Source organism: Anomaloglossus baeobatrachus, chromosome 4 (assembly GCF_048569485.1).
Source record: "Anomaloglossus baeobatrachus isolate aAnoBae1 chromosome 4, aAnoBae1.hap1, whole genome shotgun sequence".
Classification (NCBI taxonomy): domain Eukaryota; kingdom Metazoa; phylum Chordata; class Amphibia; order Anura; family Aromobatidae; genus Anomaloglossus; species Anomaloglossus baeobatrachus.
The window spans coordinates 443,905,019-443,930,996 of record NC_134356.1 but is presented as its reverse complement, the minus strand read 5'-3'; the positions used below and the strand labels follow the sequence as shown (position 1 = coordinate 443,930,996).

Sequence of the window (25,978 nt, the reverse complement as noted above, 5' to 3'; positions counted from 1 at the left end):
GAAGTTGAACGAAATTTATTGCCTATTTTAAACTTTTTTAAAAACTAAAAAAATGAAAATTGTGGCGTGCAATATTATTCATCCCCTTAAGGCTATGTCCGCACGTTGCTTTTTACCTGCTTTTTTGCTGCTTTTTCAACTGCAGCGTTTAATGCCAAAATGGTTGTGTTCTGCTTTTCAAGCAAAGTCTATGGGAATTTGGGTTTCTTGTCCGCACTATGCTGTTCAAACTGCAGCCTTTTTGTTGCAGAACTTTGGTCAAAAACTCAGCTTTGCAGTGCAAAACCCAAATGTCAAAAACAATTCACATGTCAATTGTTTTTGCCATTTGGGTTTTGCACTGCAAAGCTGAGTTTTTGACCAAAGTTCTGCAACAAAAAGGCTGCAGTTTGAACTGCATAGTGCGGACAAGAAACCCAAATTCCCATAGACTTTGCTTGAAAAGCAGAACACAACCATGTTGGCATTAAACGCTGCAGTTGAAAAAGCAGCAAAAAAGCAGGTAAAAAGCAACGTGCGGACATAGCCTTAAGTTAATACTTTGATGTGCCACCTTTTGCTGCGATTACAGCTGCAAGTCGCTTGGGGAATGTCTATCAGTTTTGCACATCGAGAGACTGAAATTCTTGCCCATTCTTCCTTTGCAAACAACTCTAGCTCAGTGAGGTTGGATGGAGAGCGTTTGTGAGCAGCAGTTTTCAGCTTTTTCCACAGATTCTCTCGATTGGATTCAGGTCTGGACTGTGACTTGGCAATTGTAATACCTGGATACGTTTATTTGTGAACCATTCCATTGTAGATTTTGCTTTATGGTTGAGCTCATTGTCTTGTTGGAAGACAAATCTCCATCCCAGTGTCAGGTGTTTTCCAGACTCCAACAGGTTTTCTTCAAGCATGGTCCTGTATTTGGCTCCATCCATCTTCCCATCAAATTTAACCATCTTCCCTGTCCTAGCTGAAGAAAAGCAGGCCCAAACCATGATGCTGCCACCATGTTTGACAGTGGTGATGGTGTGTGATGAGCTATGTTGCTTTTACGCCAAACATATCGTTTGGCATTGTGCCCAAATAGTTCGATTTTGGTTTCATCTGACCAGAGCACCTTCTTCCACATGTTTGGTGTGTCTCCCAGGTGGCTTGTGGCAAACTTTAAATGACAGTTTTTATGGATATTTTTGAGAAATGGCTTTCTTCTTGCCACTCTTCCATAAAGGCCAGATTTGTCAGTGTACGACTGATTGTTGTCCTATGCATCTCTGATCAGTCTTCCTGTTTGAGATGAAAGTTTTGAGGGACGGCCGGGTCTTGGTAGATTTTTAGTGGTATGATACTTCTTCCATTTCAATATGATCGCTTGTACAGTGCTTCTTGGGATGTTTTAGCTGTGGAAATCTTTTTGTAACCAAATCTGGCTTTAAACGTCTCCACAACAGTATCACGGACCTGCCTGTTGTGTTCCTTGATCTTCATGATGCTATCTGCGCTTTACAAAGAACACAGACTATCACAGAGCAGGTGCATTTATACGGAGACTTGATTACACACAGGTGGCTTATATTTATCATCATCAGTCATTTAGGACAACATTGGATCATTCAGAGATCCTCAATGAACTTCTGGAGTGAGTTTGCTGCACTGAAAGTAAAGGGGCCAAATAATATTGCACGCCTCAATTTTCATTTTTTTATTTTTTAAAAAGTTTAGAATAAGCAATACATTTTGTTCAACTTCACAATTGTGCCCCACTTGTTTTTGATTCTTAACCATAAAAATTTAAATTTTTATCTTTATGTTTGAAGCCTGAAATGTGGGAAAAATTTGAAAAAAATCAAGGGGGCCGAATACTTTTGCAAGGCACTGTATATATGAAAATCTTGCTGGTTGGTTCCCTTTAAAAAATATTTTTTTTTTCTTTTTTTCATTTCAAGTAGCATTAATTCTTGTGAAGCACCTGAAGAGTTAAACTTTCTGAAAGCAATTATGAATACATTGAATGGCAGTGTTATTAAAATGGGATCTTGTTTATTTGTTTCTGACCTACAGGTCCATAAAAGTAACTTCAAAAGTGAAGTGGTCTCTGAGGCTAGTTTCACACATCCGGCTTGTCGCCGGTTTGCCGGATTCAGCGGATTTCAGTACAGTGTGATACAGTACAATGGCAGTGCGACAACTTCCGGGTTACATGCTCCGGTCACATGACAGCATGTGACCGGAGCTTGTTGCACTGCCATTGTACTGTATACACTGTACTGGAGTGCGCTGAATCCAGCAAACTGGCGAAAAGCCGGATGTGTGAAACTAGCCTAAGAAAGGAAAAAAAAAAAAAGAAGAAAGTTTTGGGTTTTGTAAATTTAATTGAAAAAAATGAAAAAATTGCTGATAAAATTTTAACCCTTCTAATAAATTGGTTTTAATAGATACCATATCTACAATACTTGCCAACTAACAAAATTACCCACACAAGCCATAGTTATGAAAATATAAAGTTGTTTTATTATTAATGCTGTAGGGGAATTAGATTATAGGCGTACATACATAAATATAGGACCAAGGGAATTGGTGCTGGAGGGGAAAACCCCACGTGTCCCAGGCATTAATTCAGGAGAACAAGTCTCTACTGAGTAACGGCAGACATATCAAAAATAGTGACTCACAGGTAGAAATGAGCTCAGAAGGATAAATGCGGCCAAAGAGACCAAGACATAACAAGTATAGCCAAAGGCAGAGCACCTACCAGGAGAATATGTCGCCGGGGGCCGGGATAGCACGTGGGGACCAACGTCCCAACACGTGTTTCGCTCCGTGTGCTTCGTCGGGGGAGGTCCCCCGACGAAGCACACGGAGCGAAACACGTGTTGGGACGTTGGTCCCCACGTGCTATCCCGGCCCCCGGCGACATATTCTCCTGGTAGGTGCTCTGCCTTTGGCTATACTTGTTATGTCTTGGTCTCTTTGGCCGCATTTATCCTTCTGAGCTCATTTCTACCTGTGAGTCACTATTTTTGATATGTCTGCCGTTACTCAGTAGAGACTTGTTCTCCTGAATTAATGCCTGGGACACGTGGGGTTTTCCCCTCCAGCACCAATTCCCTTGGTCCTATATTTATGTATGTACGCCTATAATCTAATTCCCCTACAGCATTAATAATAAAACAACTTTATATTTTCATAACTATGGCTTGTGTGGGTAATTTTGTTAGTTGGCAAGTTTAAAGACTCCTCTCTCCTGGTTTCATATATTGTGTGAGTTGTTGCCATTTTAATTGTTAAGTGGCCCTCTTTTGTTTCATATCTACAATACGTCACCATAATTTTTTACTCTTTTGTGTGGTATAACCGCTTTAAAGGGAACCTGTCCCGTAAAAAAATGCTATTAACCTGCAGACCGTGATATTCTGCAGGTTATTAGTGTTTGGGACCTGCCCAACGCCAGCACATAGAGCCCAGATACCAGGAGGAAATTAACTGTATTCCTCCTGGCAGCGCTCAGTTACCAGCCATGGGAGTGGTGCCTGTGCAGGTTCAGCCATGGTTCAGTGTATAGTGAGTGGCAGCTGTAACTGTGCCCCATGCACTGAATGACAGCCAGCACAGCATTAGAGCCAGCAATCAGTCAGTGCAGGGTGCATGGTTACAGCCGTCCACTATACACGGAGCAGTGTCTGAAACCATGCTAGCACTATCCCACTTACTGGAAGTCTATTGCTGCCAGGAGGAATGATATTCATTTCCTGCCGGCAATGAGGCTCTAAGTGCCAGCACTAGCTTCAAAATGCTATGAACCTGCAGATTAACGCCATATCTGCAAGTTAATAGGGTTTTTTCACATGACAGGTTCCCTGTCACAGCACACAGCTGTAGGCTCGCTTCCTTGAGTGATAGTTCTGATGAGTAGTAGAACTGTAGTATTAGTACACAAAGATAACAGGAAATTTCAACAAGTACACCATTCTGGACAGTGAACGCCATGATGTTGGGTGACCAGGGGACTGTGATTACACAGGACTGATCAGAAAAGCCTGGCAGGAGAGGAGAGGGAAAAGGAGGGAGGTGAGCGGCTAACTGCTGTATAAAAATCAATGGTCTGGAGAATGCCGACTAGTATGTTAAGAGCTGAGTTAACTCCTAGAATGCAACTACTGTGCAATATACTTGCTTATTTTAATGCTAATTAGAGAGCTGTAACAATTTGAGAATACCCCTTTAAAGGTCATAAAACGTTTGAAAATTGAGTGTCTAAAATGTCAAGTGTCCGATATTTTAAAAAACACATCATATCAACCTAAAATTTAGCACTTAATTTACTCTGTAAAGGTCACGAAAAAAAAATCTCAATCACTGGGATATGTGGAAGCATTCTAAAGCTTTTACCACAAAGTATCACATCAGATTTGATTTGAAAATTGGCCTGGTCTGGAAAGTGAAAATAAATTTTGGCGGTAAAGAGTTAGGTTACATGCGCATGCTGCGTTTTTGGCTGCAGTTTTGTTGTCAGAACGTTCTGACATCTGACTTCCCAGCAAAGTCTATGAGAAGTCAGATTTGCTATGCGCACATGGCAGTTTATTTGTCAGCGTTTTATTTGTCAAAAGTTTGTGACAAAAAAAATGCAGCATGTTCATTCTTCCTGCGTTTTTGTCAACATTTGATTTGTCACAAAAACGCATGTTGTGAAAAACGCACCAAAACCGCAGCAAAAACGCACCTACAATTACAAGCATTTTTTGTGACATTTCCCGGCTCCCTGACAAGGTGTAGTTTTGGCTGCAGTTGTTTAACACAAAAAGATGCAGCGTGCGCATGTAGCCTTAAACTAGCCACTTAAAAAATCATGAAGTTGTTATCCTGCTTTCACGTGCAGGTGGCGAAGTAGGATTGCTCTTAATAGCGAACATATTAGCCTGTCATGATACAACAGCATACAAGACCATGGAAATCAATTTGATTGAATAAAAAAGTGTATTGAAATCCAATACCAAATAATAATCATGATGTTATAAAAAAAAGTCACAATAAAAAGATACATACTAAACACTACAGATAAAGCAATTAAAAAAATGAATTTTCTGTACAGAAAAGACAGGGTGTAGTGGAGAAAAGGACAATATACAGAAGGATGTGTGGGGATGGTGGATTTCATTTACAACACAAGGAAGTCACACAAGATGGAAAATTTGATATGCGAAAGTGCTGAAACCAGCTTTGTTAAAAGAAGGCTCCTTTTTGTCTTTTCTCGTAGCCATTAATAACATGTATGACAAAGGGCTTCTCCGTGTTAGCAATGAGGAAACTGTTCCGTCTTTACAGCTCGCACGTACTGCACAGATCTGAGCCTCCATCTAGCTGCAGCAGTTCAATACAGTTACCTCATTAGGCCTCAAGCCTTAGAAATGGACGGAGATGTGGAAAAAACATCTAGCCAAAATTTAGGAATGGTGGGGGAGTAACACTGTTTTAAGTCTCACAGAGGCTGGAGGGGGAGTTGCTGCCAACTGATGTGCTCTGCAGCCTAGAAACACTGCACAAAAACCAACCGTCCTTTTGCATTCCTGCTGGCCACAACGTGGGGCGTAATACTGAGCCACAGCAACAGGGCGATGACCCATCAGCGGTAAAAAGAACAAAAGCAATGGCAATACACAATATTCCTCCATGGATTACATAAAATTTCTCTTTTTTGTTTCATATAAACCCCGCAAAAATCTTATAAATCAGAGGAAATAAGGTACAGAATACAAGGCCTCAGCCCTTGGTGGTTGCCACAGTAGAAACAGCCTGGGCTCCCCACTTGCTTCTAGTCTGTACATTTTGGTGTGGCACAAAAGGCCCCTGAAGAGCTGAACTGCCTCTGTCCATACAGTGTACAAGTATGCCTCTGTGGTGGGGATGTGTTCTTTCATGCTGTGGTTATGGCATTCAGATCCTTCATCAAGCCTTCAAGGTGAGCCATCTCTTTGCTTAACTCGTCTGGTTCATAGCTCTAAGAAAAAACAAACAAATAATCCAATGTGGTTTGGTCACATCTTGGTAATAAAAATATAATCATCAATGATTGACAGAGCAAACTTTTCATTTACAGTACTATGCTTACATATTTGTCAGGCATGGAAAAACACTGCATAGTAAGAATGCATTAAAAAATAAGTAAATTGTATTTTGTTAATAGATAAAAAAATAAACTAAGTGAATGAACAAAAGAAGATTCGAAATCTAGTTAATATGTGGTGTACCTACCCTTTGTGTTCAACACAGCATTGATTCTTCTAGGAACACTTTCACACTGTTTTAGAAGGAACTCGGCAGGGAGGTTGTTCCAAACATCTTAGTACACTAACCACAGATCTTCTGTGGATATAGGTTTCGCAAATCCATTAATATCTTTATGCTATACCAAAGAGGCTCAATACTTATATGATCTGAGGTTCGTGGGGGCCGTATTCTCGCTTCCAGGACTCCCTGGTCTTCTTTATGCTTACATAGCTCTAAATGACACTATCTGTATGTTTGGGGCAATTTTACTGCTACAGGATAAATTTGCAGCAAATCAACATTGAGAACACCAAGAAATGCCAATGTTGGGGTTCAGTGGTTGGCCAAAGAAGCATAAGAAGCTCAACGGATGATGGGCATATTCTGATCTTGAAGGCAGTAAGCATATTTCTAACTCAGAACTGGCAGCAACCATTGAGACCCAGCTAAACCCATTTACAGTTTGCCAAAAGAGGTCTTCAAGGAAGAGTCGTGGCCAAACAGTCATACCTTTAACATGGAAACAAGGTCAAATGACTCAATTATGCAGGAAAATATAGGAACTGGGGTGCAGAAAAATGTCAGCCATTTATATGTACTGATGAGCCAAAAATTTAAATATTTGGCTGTAACAGAGGACAGTTTGTTCACTGAAGGGCTTTAAGGTGGTGGAGTAAAAAAAGGAGAGGCAACAGTGAAGCAAGATGGCGATTCCTTTAAAGTTTGAGGTTGCAGTTTAGCAAATAAAGTTTGGGATTTCCTCAGGATAAATGGTGTCTATAATGCTGAGATATACAAGCAGAAACTTATCCTTTAAGCAGTGCCATTAGGGAGGCATCTGAATGGCTTTAAATTTATTCTGCTGCAATCCAACAAGTGCAAACAGACAGTGAATGTTGTTAAGAACCATCTTCAGCGTAAAAAAAGAAGGCGGCGCACTGGAAGTGATGATATGGCCCCTGCAGAGCACTGATCTCAATATTGTGTGTGATGACCTAAGAAGACAGATGGATTTGTACACGTTTTCCTCCACAGAACATCGGTGTTTGGTTCTCCATGATGTCTGGAACAACCTCCCTGTTGAATTCCTTCAAAAACTGCAAGTGTACGTTGAAGAATTGTTGCCATTTAGCCCAGCAAAGATTGATCACCACAAATATGGATTTGATTTAGATTTTTGAAAGTGTTCTTACTTTGCAGCATTCTTGCTATATAAAAATTTAACTGAAAGTGAAAATATCCGATTGCAATTTTGCAGAAATTAAATGCACATAATATTAAGAATAACATCTGTCAATAACATCTGTCAATATCAGTGTTATGCTCGAGGATAGATTAAGAACCAAGTGGGGTACATATGGTGCTGATTAGGTTTATACTATGCACCTTTTGGAAGATCAGTCATCACTATATGACTGATTGGTTGTCTTTTTATATCTGATACAACTATGAATTGAATTGATTTATGTAATACAAATTTATATTAGAAAAATCCAGTGTGGGGGCGTGTCCTGGACATGGCGGCGTGAGGAAGCTTGTTCCCAGAGCTCCTGCGCCCACAAAAGATTACAGTTATATCCCGCTGACCCCGCTTACCCAGGATGGCTCCAAAGAAGAAACCGGGTAGTGCTGCAGCTCCTGCCTCCCCCACGGCGTGTCAGAACTCCCAGGGGAGCATATCCAGGTACCTGGCGGCGTCTGGGACTGAGCCTCCGCTGGCGGCCCGAAGCAAGATGGCGCCGGTGGGCTCGCGGCCCCCTCCGACGGGGAATTCCCCAGGCGCGGTCCGGCGCCCTCCCACAGCCAGCAACATTGCACCGGAGACCAGCGGTGGGGAGGAGCGGCGCAGGGCCCCGGCACTGATACAGAAGGGAGAGAGCCCAGGTAGGGAGGGCTGGAGGGGTGGGGGGGGAACCGCGCAGCATTCCTCGCGGCCTGCCTCCATACATGCTGCTGCGGGGGAGGCGGTGACCTCGGCCCCTGGGGGATCATGCGATCCGGGAATACCTGCCATCCTCTGCACCCAGGGGTCCCCCCCCCCGCTGGAGCGCACAGCGCCCCTGTCCTTAAAAAGCACCCTGCCCTCTGGCCCTCCGCAGGAAGACATAAATGCTCTCAGGGAGCTTATCCTAGCCCTCCCCAGCAAAAAAGACCTGGAAGATGTAGTGGCCAGAATTGAATCCTCCCAACAGATGGCGCTGTCCACCCTGAGAGAGGAAATGGTGGTGCTGGAGGACAGAATTGAAGCAACGGAGCAAGCACAGGAGTCCCTGGAGAGCAGAATGGAGCGAATTGAAAGGGACTGTGAATCTTCTAATGCCCACATCAGAGACCTGGCCCTGCTCCTGGATGACCAAGAAAACAGGAGCAGGAGAAATAATGTCAGACTGAAGGGTATACCGGAGAACTGGCCCCAGGATCTCCTGCAATCTAAAGTCCTGTCCATTTTCAACATGGTCACAGATCGTCCGCTTGAGGCTACTTATCTTTTTGATAGAATCCATAGGGTTGCCAGGCCCGGCACCAGACCCACGCCCACCTCCAGGGATGTGTTATGCCGCCTACATTACTATGGAGACAGAGAAAAGATCCTGCAGGGGGCCTGGGCACACGGCCCTGTGAAAATAGACGGTGCTATGGTAAAGTTGTTCCCGGACGTATCCAGCCGCACACTGTATATGAGGCGTCTGCTGCAACCTCTCCTGATTAGAATAAAGGAAGCGAACGCCACCTATAGATGGGGCCACCCCTTCCACCTGATTGTGCGTAAGGGGGACTCGGTGTTCCTTCTGAGGAGGCACTCGGAGCTCCCGAATCTCTGTGCCTTTCTGGATATTTCGGACTGCTCGGTTCCGGACTGGACGGCTTGGGAGCCTCAGGCCTATACGGAGCAGAGGAGGAGAAAGGGGGGAGCCACCCCTGCTCAAAGAGAGGTCCCGTGAGAATGAAGGCTCTATATGAGCAAGATCTGAGCAGAGGCAATGCTGGTGGTGAAGGAGACGGGAGCTGGGAGGGTCTTCTGTGAGCCTACGCCTCAGAGGGAAAGAAGAGAAAAAAGAAAAAAATGACAATCTAGGCGTTAAATCAATTCTAATGGACACAATGTTCTGGGGGATGTCTAAAACATTTGCGTTGGTGGATCCTAAGATAGTGGGCTGGGGGGGTGGGGGGGGGCAAAGTTTCTGTAAGCTTGTTCTGGGGGGTGGGGTTAGTGGGAGGTTATTTGGCGGACCCATCCTTAGGTTTGGGAGGGAGGGGCCGGCCAGCAGGAAAAAGAAGGGCGCGGGGTAGCGCTCTGGCCGTGTGTCGGTTCGTGTCCCCGTTTTTCCCTTAAGTAGTCCCTGGGCTGGTCCCCGGTTCTACGAACAGTATATTAACTGTTTCTCTACTTTCCGGTTATCTTCTTGAGTTTCTGTTTTCTCTTTTTTCTAATCTCGAAGTTTTCTTCTCCCCCTTTCTTTTTTTCTCCCTCTCTCTACTCCCCTGCCCCTTCTCCCCCTCCCCCTTTTTTTTTTTTTTTTTTTTTTTTCTCTCTCCTCTCTCTTGCCCCTCCCCCCCACCCGGGTTCCTGTGACAGAGCATGGTGAAACAAAAGCAGCATGAGCTACGAGTGGGCTCATTGAATGTCAAGGGACTCCACAGCCCGGAGAAACGCTCTATACTACTGAACCTCCTATGGAGAAACCGAATCCAGGTCGCCTTTCTTCAAGAGACACACTACTGCGAATCCAGACCATACAGACTCATGGACAGAAGGTATCCAATAGTACTCCACTCACCCTCCCCGGATCCTAGATCAAGGGGCACAAGCATCTTGCTGTCTAATACGCTCCCCTGGGAACCGTTAGACTCTCGGTCGGATGCCGAGGGAAGGCTCCTAATGCTCAAGGGACGCATTGTTTCTCAAATAGTCACCTTTGTGGCAGTTTATCTGCCCAACAAGGGTCAGTGTGCCGCCTTGATACGCTATCTTGAGCAGATTGAGGAATTCTCAGAGGGTACCCTGATTCTGGGGGGTGACTTTAATGTCGTGTTGGAACCGTCGAGGGATAGCTCAAAGGGGGTGTCCAGTCTCCCACAAAAGGCACTACGCCGGATGAGAAGGGGATTACATGATCACCAACTGATAGACACGTGGCGATTGATGCACCCATCAGACAAAGACTTTTCATTTTACTCAGCTGTTCATAACTGCTATTCACGGTTGGACCTTTTCCTCCTCAGACATGGGGACCTTCATTCTCTGGTGGATGCGTCGATTGAGTGCATATCCTTTTCTGATCATGCTCTGATCACAGTCACTATTTCCCTCGACTGTTCCATCAGAAGACAGGGACAGTGGATGCTGAACACTTCATTACTTGCGGACCAGGCGACGATGCGGGAACTGGGGGAGGCCTTGACTGAATATTTTGACAGCCACAGAAAGGGGGAGGTGTCCCCTAATATTGTCTGGGAGGCGCACAAATGCGTGGCAAGGGGTCTACTCATCAAGCATGGTTCACGTTTGAAGAGGGAACGGGCAGAGGAGGTCACATCTCTCTTAGCCGAAATAAGGGAGTTGGAAGTAACACATAAGGGGTCTTTGGAAGGGGAGATAGGAGTCAGGCTGGGTAGGAAGAGGGAGGAATTGCGTACTTTACTATACCACAAAGCCAAGGGAGCACTAGCCAAGTGTAGAAGACACTTCTACGAATTCGGTAATAAGAGTGGCAGGGCACTGGCTCGTGCCCTGCGGACTCAGAGGGCGAGGGGATATGTCCCCAAAGTGCAAACTCCTGGAGGGGGGTGGGCCACACTGCCGAAGGACATCGCATCCGCCTTTAAAGACTTTTACTCCTCGCTTTACTCTATAGACGAGGGACGGTCCGAGAGAGCTGGGGCGGAGCTGCGGCAACGCATAAGGAAATATATCTTGGATTCCGGCTTGAAACATTTTAAACCCGAGGATGCGGCGGCACTGGAGAGGCCCATCTCCGAGGAGGAGTATTGGTCCGCAATCAAAAACTCCCCCACAGGCAAGGCCCCGGGCCCAGATGGTTTCCCTTTGCAATACTATAAAAAAATGGGCACTCTACTGCTTCCCCCATTCCTTTCAGCCTTTAACAATATCCCATCATGTGATGCAGCCCCGTTGCCGAGGGATTCCTTAGCCGCTAACATAGTAGTCATCCCTAAAGAGGGCAAAGATCCTTCCTCCTGCTCAAGTTACAGGCCAATATCCCTCCTCAATACGGATTTGAAGTTCTTTACTAGAATTATTTCGGACAGACTGTCCCCGCTGATAGGGGAAATTGTTCACACAGACCAGGCAGGGTTTGTAAGGGGAAGAGAAGCAAGAGACAATACAACTAAGGCGGTGAATTTAGTCCATAAGGCTAAAACGGAAGGGACGCCACTCATGCTCTTGTCGACTGATGCAGAAAAAGCGTTCGACAGAGTTAATTGGATATTTATGGAGGAGGTATTGCGAGTGGTGGGGCTGGGGAGGATGATGTTCAAGTGGATCTGCTCTCTGTACAGCATCCCATCGGCAACAGTTAGAGTGAACGGTCTCAACTCAGACAGATTCCCCATTCTTAATGGCACAAGACAGGGTTGCCCCTTATCGCCCCTGATCTTCATTCTGACCCTGGAACCCCTACTATGTCGAATAAGAGGAAACATTAACATATCGGGCCCTAGGGTTGACGGCTCCAACTACAAAATTGCGGCATATGCGGATGACCTACTCTTTTTCATAACTAATCCACAGGTTTCCCTCCCCAACTTATTGAGAGAGTTGGAAATTTACTCCTCTCTTTCTAATTTTAAAATCAACATGTCAAAGTCCGAAGCTTTAAATGTATCTCTACCCCAAGAACAGGTAGTCTCGCTTCAATCTGCATTTAGGTTTAGGTGGTCTAGTCACTCCCTGAGGTACTTGGGGGTCCAGTTGGCAGCGGACATTAGTCAACTCTACAAATTAAATTATCTTCCTCTCTTGCAATCTATTAGAACAGACTGCGCAAGTTGGGGGAAGGGCTACTTTACTTGGTTCGGGAGGTGTGCAATATTAAAGATGAACATACTTCCTCGGCTATTATACCTCTTTCAGTCCCTGCCGATTCGGATCCCGGGCTCCTTTTTCGGGGATGTGGCTTCACTACAAACTAAATTTATCTGGGCAAATAAACCGGCGAGAATTTCCCGTTCCCTACTGTGTAGACCTAAAAGCAGAGGAGGTCTGGGAATCCCCGACTTGAAAAAAATACTACTGGGCTACTCACATGGTCAGGGTACTAGACTGGTGCCGCCACTTTAAGACAAAGGCATGGGTGGCACTGGAACAGAGTTTCTCGGACATACATCTCCCGGCCACTCCCTGGCTTTTGCACTTTTCCCCGACAAATTTGAAATCTCACCCACTTATTGGAGCTACCCTGGAATGCTGCTCGAAAAACGAGATTCGGCGCCTTCTCCTCCCTGTGCCCTCTTGCATGTCGCCCATATTGGGAGATCCGGAGTTCCGCCCTGGCCTCTCGGACCCTGTCTTTCGGGGTTGGGTTCAGGGGGGTAGATTTAGAGCTTGTCATCTGGGAAGAGGGGGGGATTGGCTACCTCTTGAGGATATCCGCAGTCTCCTGACCCCGAATCCCATGGGGAGATGGAGAACGACGCAACTGAGGCATTTTCTGCGCTCCCTCCCCTGCTTCACTCAGTATGCAGGGCCCCCCACGAGGTTTGAAAAACTGTGCTTAGAGGGGGGTGTTCTTCGGCATTCGCTCTCCTTAGTGTATACCATGCTAGCAGACCCAGGAGACTTGCCCATTCCGGCATACCTGCAGCAGTGGGAGAGGGATCTGGGGATGGCCCTAACTGTCACGCAAAGAGACAAAATTTTAATGTTAGCACATAAAACATCGATCAGCTCCAGATTGCTGGAGGCCAACTATAAACTGCTGGCAAGGTGGTATAGAGTCCCGTCTAGGCTGCATAGGATATTCCCCTCAGTGGACCCTGCGTGTTGGCGGTGTGGATTGGAGGAGGGTGACTATGTACATGTCTTCTGGTCATGTCCCTCTTTGCAGAGGTTTTGGTCAGAGGTGAAGCAGGTAATCAGACAGGTGACCGGGACGAAGGAGACACTGGGACCAGAGCTGTTTTTACTACAATTAACGGGACTCCCGATCTCTAAATATAAAAGTTCCTTGCTGAGATTCCTAGTCATGGCCGCCAGGTCCTGTATTCCTCTTGGCTGGAAGTCTACGGACCCCCCCACGGTGGCTCAGTGGGTATCAAGGGTCAACGACTTAATGCACATGGAGGATTTGACATCCTCTCTTAATGATCGCCGGGGGGACTTCTACGGGACATGGCTTCCATGGATGGAGTTCACCTCCTCTACAGACCACATAAGACTGCTCTCTGACCCGCGGGAGCGACCTGGTGGGGGTGTGGGGTAATCCCCCTGGACTTTCTCCCCCCCCCCTTTTCTCCCAAACCCCCCCCCATTCTTCCCTCTTCCCCCCCCCCCCTCTTTTTTTTTTTTTTTTTTTTGTCTTTTCCCTCTCTCTTTCTCTTCTTCTCCCTCTCCCTCTCGGTCTCCTTTCCCCCCCTCTTCTCACCTTTTTTCCCTCACCCCCCTTTCTCTCACCTTCTTCCTGTTCCTGATACACAACTTATGATGTTCTCTTTTAGGACTTTCTTTTCTCTCATTCTGCTAAATGTTCTTCTTTCTTTGTATAGAGTTGGTTCTCAAAATAAAAGGTTAAAATCAGACCAGACTCGTAGGGATGGCAGACGGGATGCATAAGGATACTGGAGGTCAGGATTTATGTCAACGTTATATCCCTGATATTTTTCATGTTGCTCCTTGTGGAGCAGAAAGTTTTTTCAATGTCACGAGTTGGTATGTAAAATAAAGAATTTAAAAAAAAAAAAAAAGAAAAATCCAGTGTGAAAAAATGTATTGGAAAAACATATATATATATATATATATATATATATATATGTTAAAATCCAATGTTCCAGTCTGGTGCAGATGAAAAGAGGTGTTAGTCACACAGGACTACGCGTTTCAGCGTGGTCTCACGCCTTTTCCAAGGTCCAAATTGAAATTAAAATTTGTGTAATAAAGACTATTTTTTTAATTGAAGAAAACCTTTTCCAAAACATTTTTTCTGCTGGATTTTTCTATTTTTCTTGTCTGTGAATCAAGTGGCTGGCTCCCAACCCTCTCCTTGCGGATCTCAATTTGTAAATTCCTTGTAAGTCTTCCATAGACATCTACGGATACTGGTAAGCTGGCAAACTTTTATATAATCACAAATTTATATTGGTGGTAGAAATTTAATGTTAAATTATCGATTGGAAACCTAACAATAGGGGATATGTAATATATATATATATATATATATATATATATATATATTATTTATATTATATTATATTTATATAATATATATTATATATATATTATTTAGTTATATATTTATATATAGTTATATATTATTATTATATTATATAATATATATTATATATATATTATTTAGTTATAGAGCACCATTAATTCCATGGTGCTGTACATGAGAAGGGGTTACCTACAGAATACATACACAAGTTACAGTAGACAGACTAGTACAGAGGCTTACATTCTATAGGATTTTGGGGAGGAGACAGTAGGTGGGGTGTAATGAAGTGAAGTGTAGTGAAATCTATCTATATATATTTCATTTTTTTTTTTTTTTTTTAAATACTGTTTCCTACCAATATGAATTTGGAAACCATGCACCTGCACTTTGTGTTTAATGTTGTATGTTTATTCTAGATACTGGGTTAATATAGTGTAATAATTATATGTCAATTGATAGCAAAATATTTGTATATAGACACTAGCACCTTGTATTTATTTTTTATTTATGCACTATTTAGGGATATAGCGTAAATTTAACATCAAATTTCTATGTGTATTTATTACAATAACCAATGGTGCAATAATATAATAATGCAATAATTCTATATCAATTGATAGTAATGTACCGTATTTTTCGGACCATAAGACGCACTTTTTTCCCCCCAAATGTTGGGGGAAAGTGGGGGGTGCGGTGAGTCTTATGGTCTGACTGTGGCTGCGGGGAATGAGGGTGCTGCGGTGGAGCGGATCATCGGGGGCACGAGCAGGCTGTAGCAGCCTGCCATGACCACGTGGGCCCGCTCATTTAATATGCATGCCCATCCTCCCTCTCATCTCTAAGCGGTGAAGTCGGCGCTGACAGGTGGGCAGGAGGATGGGCAGGGATAAACAAATCGGCCCGCATGATCACCCCTGGCAACTGCAGCCTGGAGTGATCATGTGCGGCTGTATTCACTGCCCCCCGCGCATCATCATCAGTGCGGGGGGCAGTGAATCAGTACACATTACTCACCGTTCTCCTGCAGCATCGCTCCTCCTCCAGTCTGTCCGGTCAGCTGACTTGCGTGACTAGCGGCGCGCACAGCGATGAAGTCATCGCTGTGCGCACGTGTCCACACGCAGCCGCCGTCACAGACCACCGGAGGACATCGCGATGCTGCAGGGGGACGGCTGCATTTAGCAGCGCTGCCGCTGACAGACGGTAAGAGGAGCGGTGCTGCAGGGAGTGAGGTGAGGGGAGTATGAACGTTTATTTTTTTTTATGTGCCACAGGATGCGGCCATACACCAGGATGAGAGCATATAGCAGGATAGGGGTATATTATGAACAGCATGGGGAGTTTTTGAGCAGGATGAGGGTATATAGCAGGCTGGGGAGTATATGAGCAGCATGGGGAGTATATGAGCAGGATGAGGGCATATAGCAGGATAGGGGTATATTATGAGTAGCATGGATGAGGGCATATAGCAGGATAGGGGTATATTATGAGTAGCATGGGGAGTATATAGCAGGCTGGGGAGTATATGAGGAGGATGAGGGTATATAGCAGGCTGGGGAGTATATGAGCAGGCTGGGGAGTATATGAGCAGGCTGGGGAGTATATGAGCAGGCTGGGGAGTATATGAGCAGGACATTACCCCATAACCGTGTCAGCAGCAGATCCTCGCCCCATAAGTGTGTCATGACCACATTTTTTTGCTTAATTTTATTTTCCTATTTTCTTCCTCTAAAACCAGGGTGCGTCTTATGGTCAGGTGCGTCTTATAGTCCGAAAAAATACGGTATTTACACAGAGGCACTTGCACCTTGTATTTATTATCCCTTTACATATACATGATTCAATTTAGTCAATTTAAACATGTATTCTACAATTGCATTTATTATAATGATTCATGGCAGTAACTCCTTAAAAACAAGCGTTTCATGGCATTTATAAGTTTTTTTGATCTTTCTGATATCCAACATGAAATGTCAGGGCCACTTAAAAGAAACATTACTGAAATGGTATTGGTGTTGTAAAAGGATTGTATGTGGCCCTGTCTAATGAAGTTTATAAATTTGGATAAGTGTTATCAAGAATAAAATACTACCATTTTACACCCTGATCTCATATATCAGGACTTATGAAAATATTTTTCTTCCAATTTTATGTTTTTACTTTAATATGTAATAATAAAGCTTTTTATTGAATAAATATTGTATTGTGGTCACATCTCTTTGGATTATAGTAATTAGTGATACAATTAAATTATAGGTGGTTATTGGAGTAATCTTTCATAGAAGCTAAGGCTATGGCAGAGACAAAAGCAGCATGCTGGCATTTCATAGTCAAAACATACCGGGCGGTGTTCATTCAGCCAGTGTCGGATACATGCTGCCTCTTGATCAGCATGTATCAGTAGTCAGGTTCTCTTAGAGTGGTTTTGTATTTCTGCTTATCTTTCTTTAATTATATATTAATTAGAAAAGCATCGCTTAAAGAAAATAAATGTGTCATCTTAAAACATGTAAAGTATATTAGTCTATTATTAAAAAAAAATAATTACAAAATAAAAATCACATTATATATATATATGATATACACATACCCTGCAAGGTTATAGGTACATGTGTACAGTGTAACTAAGGACAGCTGGAAGTGCGGATTCTGTTAGTTTGTGCTGCACTGCTCACTGTGTGTCACGTGATACTGTGAGATATATGGCTCAGAGCACTGCATCCCAGATGATGGGCTTAAACATATGATGAGAATAGATACGTGGCTCTCCTCAGTTGGAGCGAAGCCTCATTCTGTTGTCTTTAATGCAGAGACGTCTGAATGAGTCTTTACACTGACTGAGCAGAATGATGAATTCTTGAGAGTGGCAGTGATTAAAGGTTGACAACCCGGCCATGTTGAACTCATTGTGCGTGCTCTCAGTGGATCGAAACCTTACATTGTACTAACGTCAGCTTACTGTTCTCACTGCTGGAAGACGTCACCAACTTAGGACTGCTCTCACCGTTCAGAGCAGGGCAGGGCTGCAGCAGGGACGTCTTCCAGTGGTGAGAACAGATCAGTAGCCTGATATTAGTAGGACAATGTCAAGCTCCCGACCTGTACTCACCGGCCCGATTCTCCGCTGACAGCCACTGAACCTCCTATCACTGCTTGTTGCTGAACACTGAGTAGTGACTGGGAGAAATTGTAGCTCAGATAAACTGCTCTGGACTACAATAAAATGGTGATTGTTTCCCCCACACCTATGAACTGGACAGTCCAGGGGGTATGTCCAGTCACCAGCTGAAGCAAGCACAGTGTAGAAGATGCGATCAGACACCGCTACAGTGTCCTATGGCTCAGACACTTGCTCGCCAGCAAAAAAAAAACTAACAAGTCAATACATGTTTAAACATGACATTTTATATTCTTTTTAAAATAAATGATATAAACATTTAAGGGAATGTGTTTGAGATTTTGATTTTTGCATTAATAAAGTGAAATCCTAGCATTAATACTGAATCTAGCATCTTTCAAGTTTTTCCAAAAATTATTTTTATTGCTATTGAACGTTTTTGTTTCAAACAGGTTTTTATTTGGTTCAAACATTTTAGTTACAACTTAATATGACGGAAAGTTCTTATACAGAGGGAAAGGGGAAAGCGTAAGGAGATGGGAGAATCACATGAGCAAAGAATATTATTATTGCTATCTATTGCATATGCTTCTTAATAATTAACACTTCTTGTGTATTTTCTGGTTTTAGACGCGTAGGCTAATTGCCTCTGACAGATGTTATTTTTAGTATTATGTGCCTTTGATTTGTATACAATTACATTCAGATATCGTCTCCTATTTCAACTAAATGGGGAAATCACCATCTGTACCAACAAGCAAAGCTGAAGTCAAACCAGGCAAAGCTGAAGTCACAACAAGCAAAGCTGAAGTCACACCAGGCAAAGCTGAAGTCACACCAGGCAAAGCTGAAGTCACAACAAGCAAAGCTGAAGTCACACCAGGCAAAGCTGAAGTCACAACAAGCAAAGCTGAAGTCACACCAGGCAAAGCTGAAGTCACAACAGGCAAAGCTGAAGTCACACCAGGCAAAGCTGAAGTCACACCAGGCAAAGCTGAAGTCACACCAGGCAAAGTGTCGGGGAAAAGTTAGCTGACAAATTCAGCATCTATTGCAAAATATGTTTAATATTAGAAAATATGCTTTATTACAAAGACTGTAGAGAGGAGAAATCTACGTACACATTCTGAGCCCTCGAGCATCCTGCTGGTCTCTAGTGGTTCGGGGGCACTGGGCACAGTAACTGGAAGCGGAGGACGTACTCTTCCCAGGGTCCCAAGAGACGCAGTTTTCACTGACAGCGCAGAGGGAGCTGGAAAAAAACAGCAAAGAATAAAACCAAACACACGGAAGAATTCACAAAACGTAGTTGGTTATCCACTTAAGTTTACCTTGCTGTGCCAAAAGCGGAGAGCTGGGCAATGGTTCATAGGCTGAGCCAGGGGCTGGAGCCGGAACAGCTGGCACCGCAAAACTTTTCAAGGGATGAGATGGTCTGATATGTGCGGTAGGAATACTGGGACCAGCATCCTCATCCATTGAACCAGGCAGAAAACTCCCACCTGGGGGATCGGGGTCTTCAGGACCGGTCTGTGACGAGGATGATGCAGCCACTACTGTATCACAGCTGGGGGTATGACGGACAGACTCTAAATGGTCAAAAAAACATGATGGTTACGCCAACAATATAACACCACATCTTATAAAACTATATCATAATATTTTGTAAGTGGTATACTTGTCAAATACTGATAAGGGAAGAGCAGTGGCAGGGTAAGGTGGCCCGCATGGCTTCCCAGGCACTGTCTGTATCTGTATAATCAGAACATGGGTACAGTTAAAACTGGTGGCGGAGCAGAGAGCCCTTGGTTCTCTGATCCGCCACTTACTCTGGTAAGTCACAGACTGCTTTTAGGTATGTGGCCCACCAAAGGTCAGGAGTGCACAGGATGCAGGGAGAAAAGGGAAACCTCATGGAAGTTTGTTTTTAATTTTTCACATAAAAAAAAAATCAGAGCATGGCAGGAATCAGAAGGAGATAATTATTGTATGGGGACACAAAGGAGGAGATAAATATGGAATGGGTGAACAAAGGCAGGGACAAATATTGTATGGAGGCACAAAGGGGACAAGATTGTTGGATGAAAGTACAAATAGGACATTATTTTTGTATGCAAAATTAGAAAAAAAAACACAGTACTTCAAACAACTGAATTGAAAAACTGAAGATACTTTGTATGTCTGAGTTGGCCTATATACACAATCATTCCTGGTTTGCATCGGATGACACCGATCCACTACTGCTCAGCGGTTACTCTCCACTTTTATGGTTGGACCAAGGTGCAATCTGTGTTTTGCGATGAGGGTCTTAAAGGGAATCTGTCTCCAGGTTTTTGCTCTCCCATCTGAAATCAGCATAATGTAGGGGCAGAGACCCTGATTCCAGCGATCTGTCACTTACTGAGTTGTTTGCTGTCATTTTGATAAAATCAATGTTTTCTCTGCTGCAGATCTAGAAGTCATACAGAGCTCCTGAATATGCTGGACTACCTGGCAGCAGGACAAGTAGTCCTCTAATAATAATCTACTGTTGATTAAAAAGTGATTTGATCAAAACTACACTAAGCAGCCCAGTAAGTGACATATCGCTGGAATCTGGATCTCTGCCCTTTCGTTATGCTGCGCTCAGATGAGGTGGCAGAAACCTGGTGACAGATTCCCTTTAAAGACAGAAACATCACGTTTTACTTAGACTGCATACACAAAGTAATTTCAACACAATTGTTTGTAGTTTCATGTTTTCCTCTAATTTGTGGACTAAGGAGTGGCATCTTACCCGTGCACCCTTACATATATATGGAGTGCCATGTTTCTCTTCAGTATGATATTTGTATGGAGGCACAAAAAGGACAAGAATACTGTATGGGGGAACAAAGTCAGACATGAATATTGTATGGGGGTACAAATTTGACATTATTATCCTGCAGAGACACAAAGTGGATACTTTTACTATATAAGGCCACAAAGGGGGCACTATTAATGTATGGGGACACAAAAGGGCATTACTAATGTGCAGAGCAAAGTGGAGTGGGCACAACTACTGCAAAGGAGGACACAACAGTGGGATACAAACTTTGTATGACAATTGGGGGTGGGATTTTTACTGTCTGGTGCATTATACATTTGTATAGAGGTTAGGAAAAATGGTGAGGGTGCTGGAAAGTGATTATTCAATTATGTCTGTGTATTACATGTGCAGAAACAAGACATGGATAGAAAAAGTCTTTAGGGTGGTTTGGGCGCCATTTAAATGAATATCTCCAATCAGAGGGGGCGTTACCTGTGAGTATGGCGGTATTCAGTCATTATGTGGTGGTAATGGCAGTGGCCATGATTTCGCAGTGTTATTTGTTCCGTATATAGAGGCATTATTGGTAATTTCTCTGTTAATACACTGGATTTTTGTCCAGTAACAGTATGGTAGTATTTGTTACTTGTATAGTGGAAATATTTTCTGACTTATTTATATATATTTTTGGTTTTTCCATTAAAGGGAGGAAAAGTAACAAGCTGGTGGTTGCAAGGAAGACTGGGTTCAATGTTTGATTGGCGGGGAAACAAAACAAGTTAATGGTTTTGGGGGAATCTGGGTAAAAAAAAAGGTGTCCTGAGGCCCATACTACACTACCTACAATGGGTAAAAAAAAGTATTTAGTCAGCCACCAATTGTGCAAGTTCTACCACTAAAAAAAAAATAAATAAAAAAAAAAAATAAAGAAGAGGAGAGGCCTGTAATTGGCATCATAGGTAGACCACAACTATGAGAGACAAAATGAGAAAACAAATCCAAAAAAAAAAAATCACCTTGTCTGATTTGTCAAGATTTTTTTTTGCAAATTATGGTGTAAAATAAATGTTGGCAATGACAGAGGTTAAACATTTTCTGTAAGTCTACATAAGGTTGGCGCACACTGTTGGTGGTATGTTGGCCCATTCCTCCATGCTGATCTCCTCTAGAACAGTGATGTTTTGGGCCTGTCGTTGGGCAACACAGACTTTCAACTCCCTCCAAAGGTTTTGTATGGGGTTGAGATTTGGAGACTGGCTAGGTCACTCCAGGACCTTCACATGCTTCTTACGAAGCCACTCCTTTATTGCCCTGGCGGTGTGCTTGGGATCATTATCATGCTGAAAGACCCAGCCACATTTCATCTTCAATACCCTTGCTGATGGAAGGAGGTTTTCACTCAAAATCTCGCGATACAAGGCACCATTCATTCTTTCATGTACACGGATCAGTCGTCCTAGTCCCTTTGCAGAGAAACAGTCCCAAAGCATGATGTTGCCACCCCCATGCTTCACAGTAGGTATGGTGTTCTTTGGATGCAACTCCGTAATCTGTCTCTTCCAAAGTAGAACTGTTTGGTAGAAACACAACTAGTCGTGTTTGGTTTCATCAGAGCATATGACATTCTCCCAATACTCTTCTGGATAATCCAAATGCTCTCTAGCAAACTTCAGACGGGCCCAGACATGTACTGGCTTAAGCAGGGGATCACGTCTGGCACTGCAGGATCTAAGTCCGTGGTGGCGTAGTGTGTTACTGATGGTAGCCTTGGTTACGGTGTTCCCAGATCTATGCAGGTCATTCACTAGGTACCCCCATGTGGTTCTGGAATTTTTGCTCACCATTCTTGTGATCATTTTGACCCCAAGGGATGAGATCTCCTGCTTGCCTATTGCAGATTCAGTCTTCCCAGCCTGGTGCAGGGCTACAATTTTGTTCCTGGTGTCCTTCGACAGTGCTTTGGTCTTCACATAGTGGAGTTTGGATTGTGACCGTTTGTGGTTGTGGACAGGTGTCTTTTATACTGATAAGTTCAAACAGGTGCCATTATTACAGGTAATGAGTGGAGGACAGAGGAGCCTCTTAAAGAAGAAGTTACAGGTCTGTGAGCCATAAATCTTGCATGTTTTTAGATGACTAAATACTTATTTTCCACCATAATTTGCAGAAATAAGCTTGCTAAACCAGACAAGATGATTTTCTGGATGTGTTTTCTCATTTTGTCTCTCATAGTTGTGGTCTAGCTATGATGTCAATTACAGGCCTCTCTCATCATTTTAAGTGGGAGAACTTGCACAATTGGTGGCTGACTAAATACCTTTTTTCCCCACTGTATGTCACTGGAGGAAAGGATACAATCTAACAGGGAAAATGTTTTGCTAGAGAATAGTGTTCTCACATAGTGATTTTTGTACTTAGTTTGCTGGTAGTTATATGACAGCACATTACTGCAGTAAACACAAGACTGATCAGGAAACAAGGTGTCCCCACAGATAAGGCACTCTGTCTGCAGGACAGAGAACCTGATTCCAGCGATGTGTCACTCACTGGGCTATTTTGTTGTTTCAATACAATCAGTGTTTTAGCAGCAAGAAATCATCACTTAGCACAAGCTGCCCTGTTCCTCCCAATTCAATACTGCCCCTACCACTATTTAGCAGTTTCGGTCAATAAATAATATAAAGAAAGCTGCCAATTTGTGGTGGGGTGGGGTTATAAAGGGCTCAGCATTTAGAGAACTGGTAAATCTGGAGCAGAGAAAAGCAATTGTATCAACTGCTGCACCCAGTAAACAAATTGATACAGCATTGAAATCAGAGTCTCTCTACCTACATTATGCTGCTGTCAGATTACATAGCAAAAACCTGCTGAAAGATTCCTTTTAAGTAGATTTGTGTGGAAATGGTATTCTGAATATCCCAACACATGCCTAGGTTATAAGATTCTAAAAGGAGATTTTTGTTACTTTATCTGAACAGCCACAGGTGGAGAGCAGAGAAAATGAAGATGGAATCGGACTCCATTTACTGCAGATAATGTGTTCGTAATGATAACAAACATGCCAAAACTGAAGCTGTATAGCCTTAAATGCTAAGCAAACATGCTGCTGCCATCACGGCTGGATTAGTCCTAAGTACAGGAAACCCGGTGTCTAGGGTGGCAGTAGATGCTGTTAAAATGGCACACACTTTTTTAGTACAACCTCCTCCGGGATTTAAAATGAAAATAGCACCTTTTGCAAGTGGGGTGGGAGGCACAGGATGCACAGGCAAGAAGCGCGAGATGTGCAATGCTCCTCCCTTTCCAATGTGGGTCTGTCAGCGGCACTACCGGGAGCAGTAATGGCCAAGACTAGTACAGAGCGGACAATGGCGGGCAACAGCAGCTGGTAATTAGGACAAGATTTCTGTACAGAGGCCCAAACATTTCTGTTCAGTGTCTGTGACTTTAGGGTATGTTGCTATTTGCTCTGCAGCTTGGGTTATTGGTGCAGGGGCTTGTACAGGAACACAGGAGATATACATCATGGCCACATTGCAGTATCTGGGAACCTGTACCATCAATGATGGAGGGGGAGCTACTGGATTAGCAGATCGGAGGCCGCACTGCTCTACACAGCAGAGCCAGGAATCCAGAATACAGAGCTGAAGGCAGCTGAGTGGTCAATAGTGTTGGGGCTCTTCCATCAACTGTTTGTTAGTAAGAGCTTTAAAGGTATGTGCACACTTGAAGTATTTGGTTGCAGAAATTTCTGCAATACTCCATCACTTTGCATGAAAAATGTTTTTGCTGTGTTTTAAATGCATTTTTCAATTTAATTAAATGGGTGAAAAACACAGGTAAATACGCTGAAAGAACTGACATGCCCAGATTATTTTCTGCAACAAATCTGCAAGGAGAAAATACGCAACGTGACTGTGCACTACATTCAGGATAGTCATTGACTGCTGGCATCAGGATTTGCTTTCAGTTTTGTGACAAAACAGCACTCAAATAAACGCATTAAAAAAACGTGATGAAGATGCAAAGTGTGCACACAGCCTTAGAAAGAAGAATGTGGAGAGCCGACCGCAGGAAGCTGCTGAAGCCTGGACTTATACACCAGGCAGGTAGTACCTATAGGATGTAGATATGAATACATTTCTCTGAGGGTAATTATAATTTTGTACATGTAGGAATGTATAGGTAATCGTATTAATTGGAGCTTGTATCTACGCATTGTGCAACAACGTTCAACATCATTGGTGTTAGCACCTGTAAAGGCAGACCTCTTCGCATGTGTGTATAAGTGCAACTCTGAGCATGTATGTATGAAAACGCTTTCATAGACTGTATGTGTGATATTCTGTTTGAGAGAACTATGTGTTTATGCATCTGTGTAAACTACTATCTGTTCTTCTCACTAATGGTTTATATCCGCACCATGTATATACGCCAGCAATCAGTCACTGCTGAGAAGGGAGCACGTCAGTGCTCCAAGCACAACACTTAGCAGTTTCACAATTGTTACAGTGGTAATAAATAGCCATCTTGCTTCCAGTATCATTGGTCCTACTAATATTTGTGTCCAACGTAGAAAAAGAGACAGGAATTACAATCTTGTGGAAAGTATGGTAGAATTTTCTACAACAAAGCAACCTACAAAATTAAAAATGTACAAAATTCTTTAGTTTTTATTTAAACTTTTGACCAATTTATTAGCCCTTAAAGGGAATCTGTCACCAGGTTTTTGCTACAACATCTGGGATCAGCATAAAGTAGAGACAGAGACCCCGATTCCAGCAAAGTATCGCATACTGGGCTACTTGCTGCAATTTTGATAGCATCACTGTTTACTCTGCTACAGCTCCACCAGTTCTCTGAATGCTCAGCTCTGTATAACCCCGCCCACAACAGTGATTGGTTGCAGTGTGTGCATAAGCAAAAAGCTGCCAATCAGTGGTGGGAGCGGGGTTATAAAGACCTCATGAACATGGAGGACTATATGACAGTAGGTTTACTAGTTCTCTAGTGATCATCTCCTGCCAATTTAAAACAGTGAATTTATCAAAACTACAGTAAGCAGCCTGTAAAATAACATTGCTGGAATCAGGGTCTCTCTCTGTCTCTATAATAAGTTTATCTCAGATTAGTGGCAAAATACAGCTGACACCTCCAAACGCCATATGCGGAATCCACAAAATGGGATCCTCTACTAAATTGAATATTTTTTTTTCTCTCACCTGTAGCCTGAGGAGTACCACTCAGCACGTGCAGCATGAACCCAGGTACAGAACGGAAATGAGAATTATCGATGGAATGAATGGGATGGGCACTGACAACCGCTGAAACAGAGACAGAATGGTGAATGATTGCGTAATGCACCGATGTAGGGGGATGGGAATATTACAACCAAGACAATAGGAAGTGATGGTTAAAAATCGATGAGTC

The 25,978-nt window shown here is 43.4% G+C and overlaps 1 protein-coding gene across 10 annotated transcripts in view; it reads right to left on the bottom strand.

The window, feature by feature from the left end:
- Nucleotides 1-4,940: 4,940 nt before the first annotated feature.
- Nucleotides 4,941-25,978, bottom strand: part of NEO1 (neogenin 1) — a 269,675-nt gene continuing 248,637 nt past the window's right edge. For 8 of the 10 annotated variants that reach the window (XM_075345541.1, XM_075345542.1, XM_075345543.1 and 5 more), the window contains 4 exons: nucleotides 25,771-25,872; nucleotides 19,092-19,349; nucleotides 18,882-19,012; nucleotides 4,941-5,980 (listed from right to left, as the gene is read on the bottom strand). In XM_075345541.1, coding sequence (XP_075201656.1) covers nucleotides 5,897-5,980; nucleotides 18,882-19,012; nucleotides 19,092-19,349; nucleotides 25,771-25,872 — 575 coding nt within the window. In that variant the 3' untranslated portion in view covers nucleotides 4,941-5,896. The remainder of the gene's footprint in view (nucleotides 5,981-18,881; nucleotides 19,013-19,091; nucleotides 19,350-25,770; nucleotides 25,873-25,978) is intronic. The other 2 variants (XM_075345547.1, XM_075345551.1) reach the window with 1 other exon arrangement.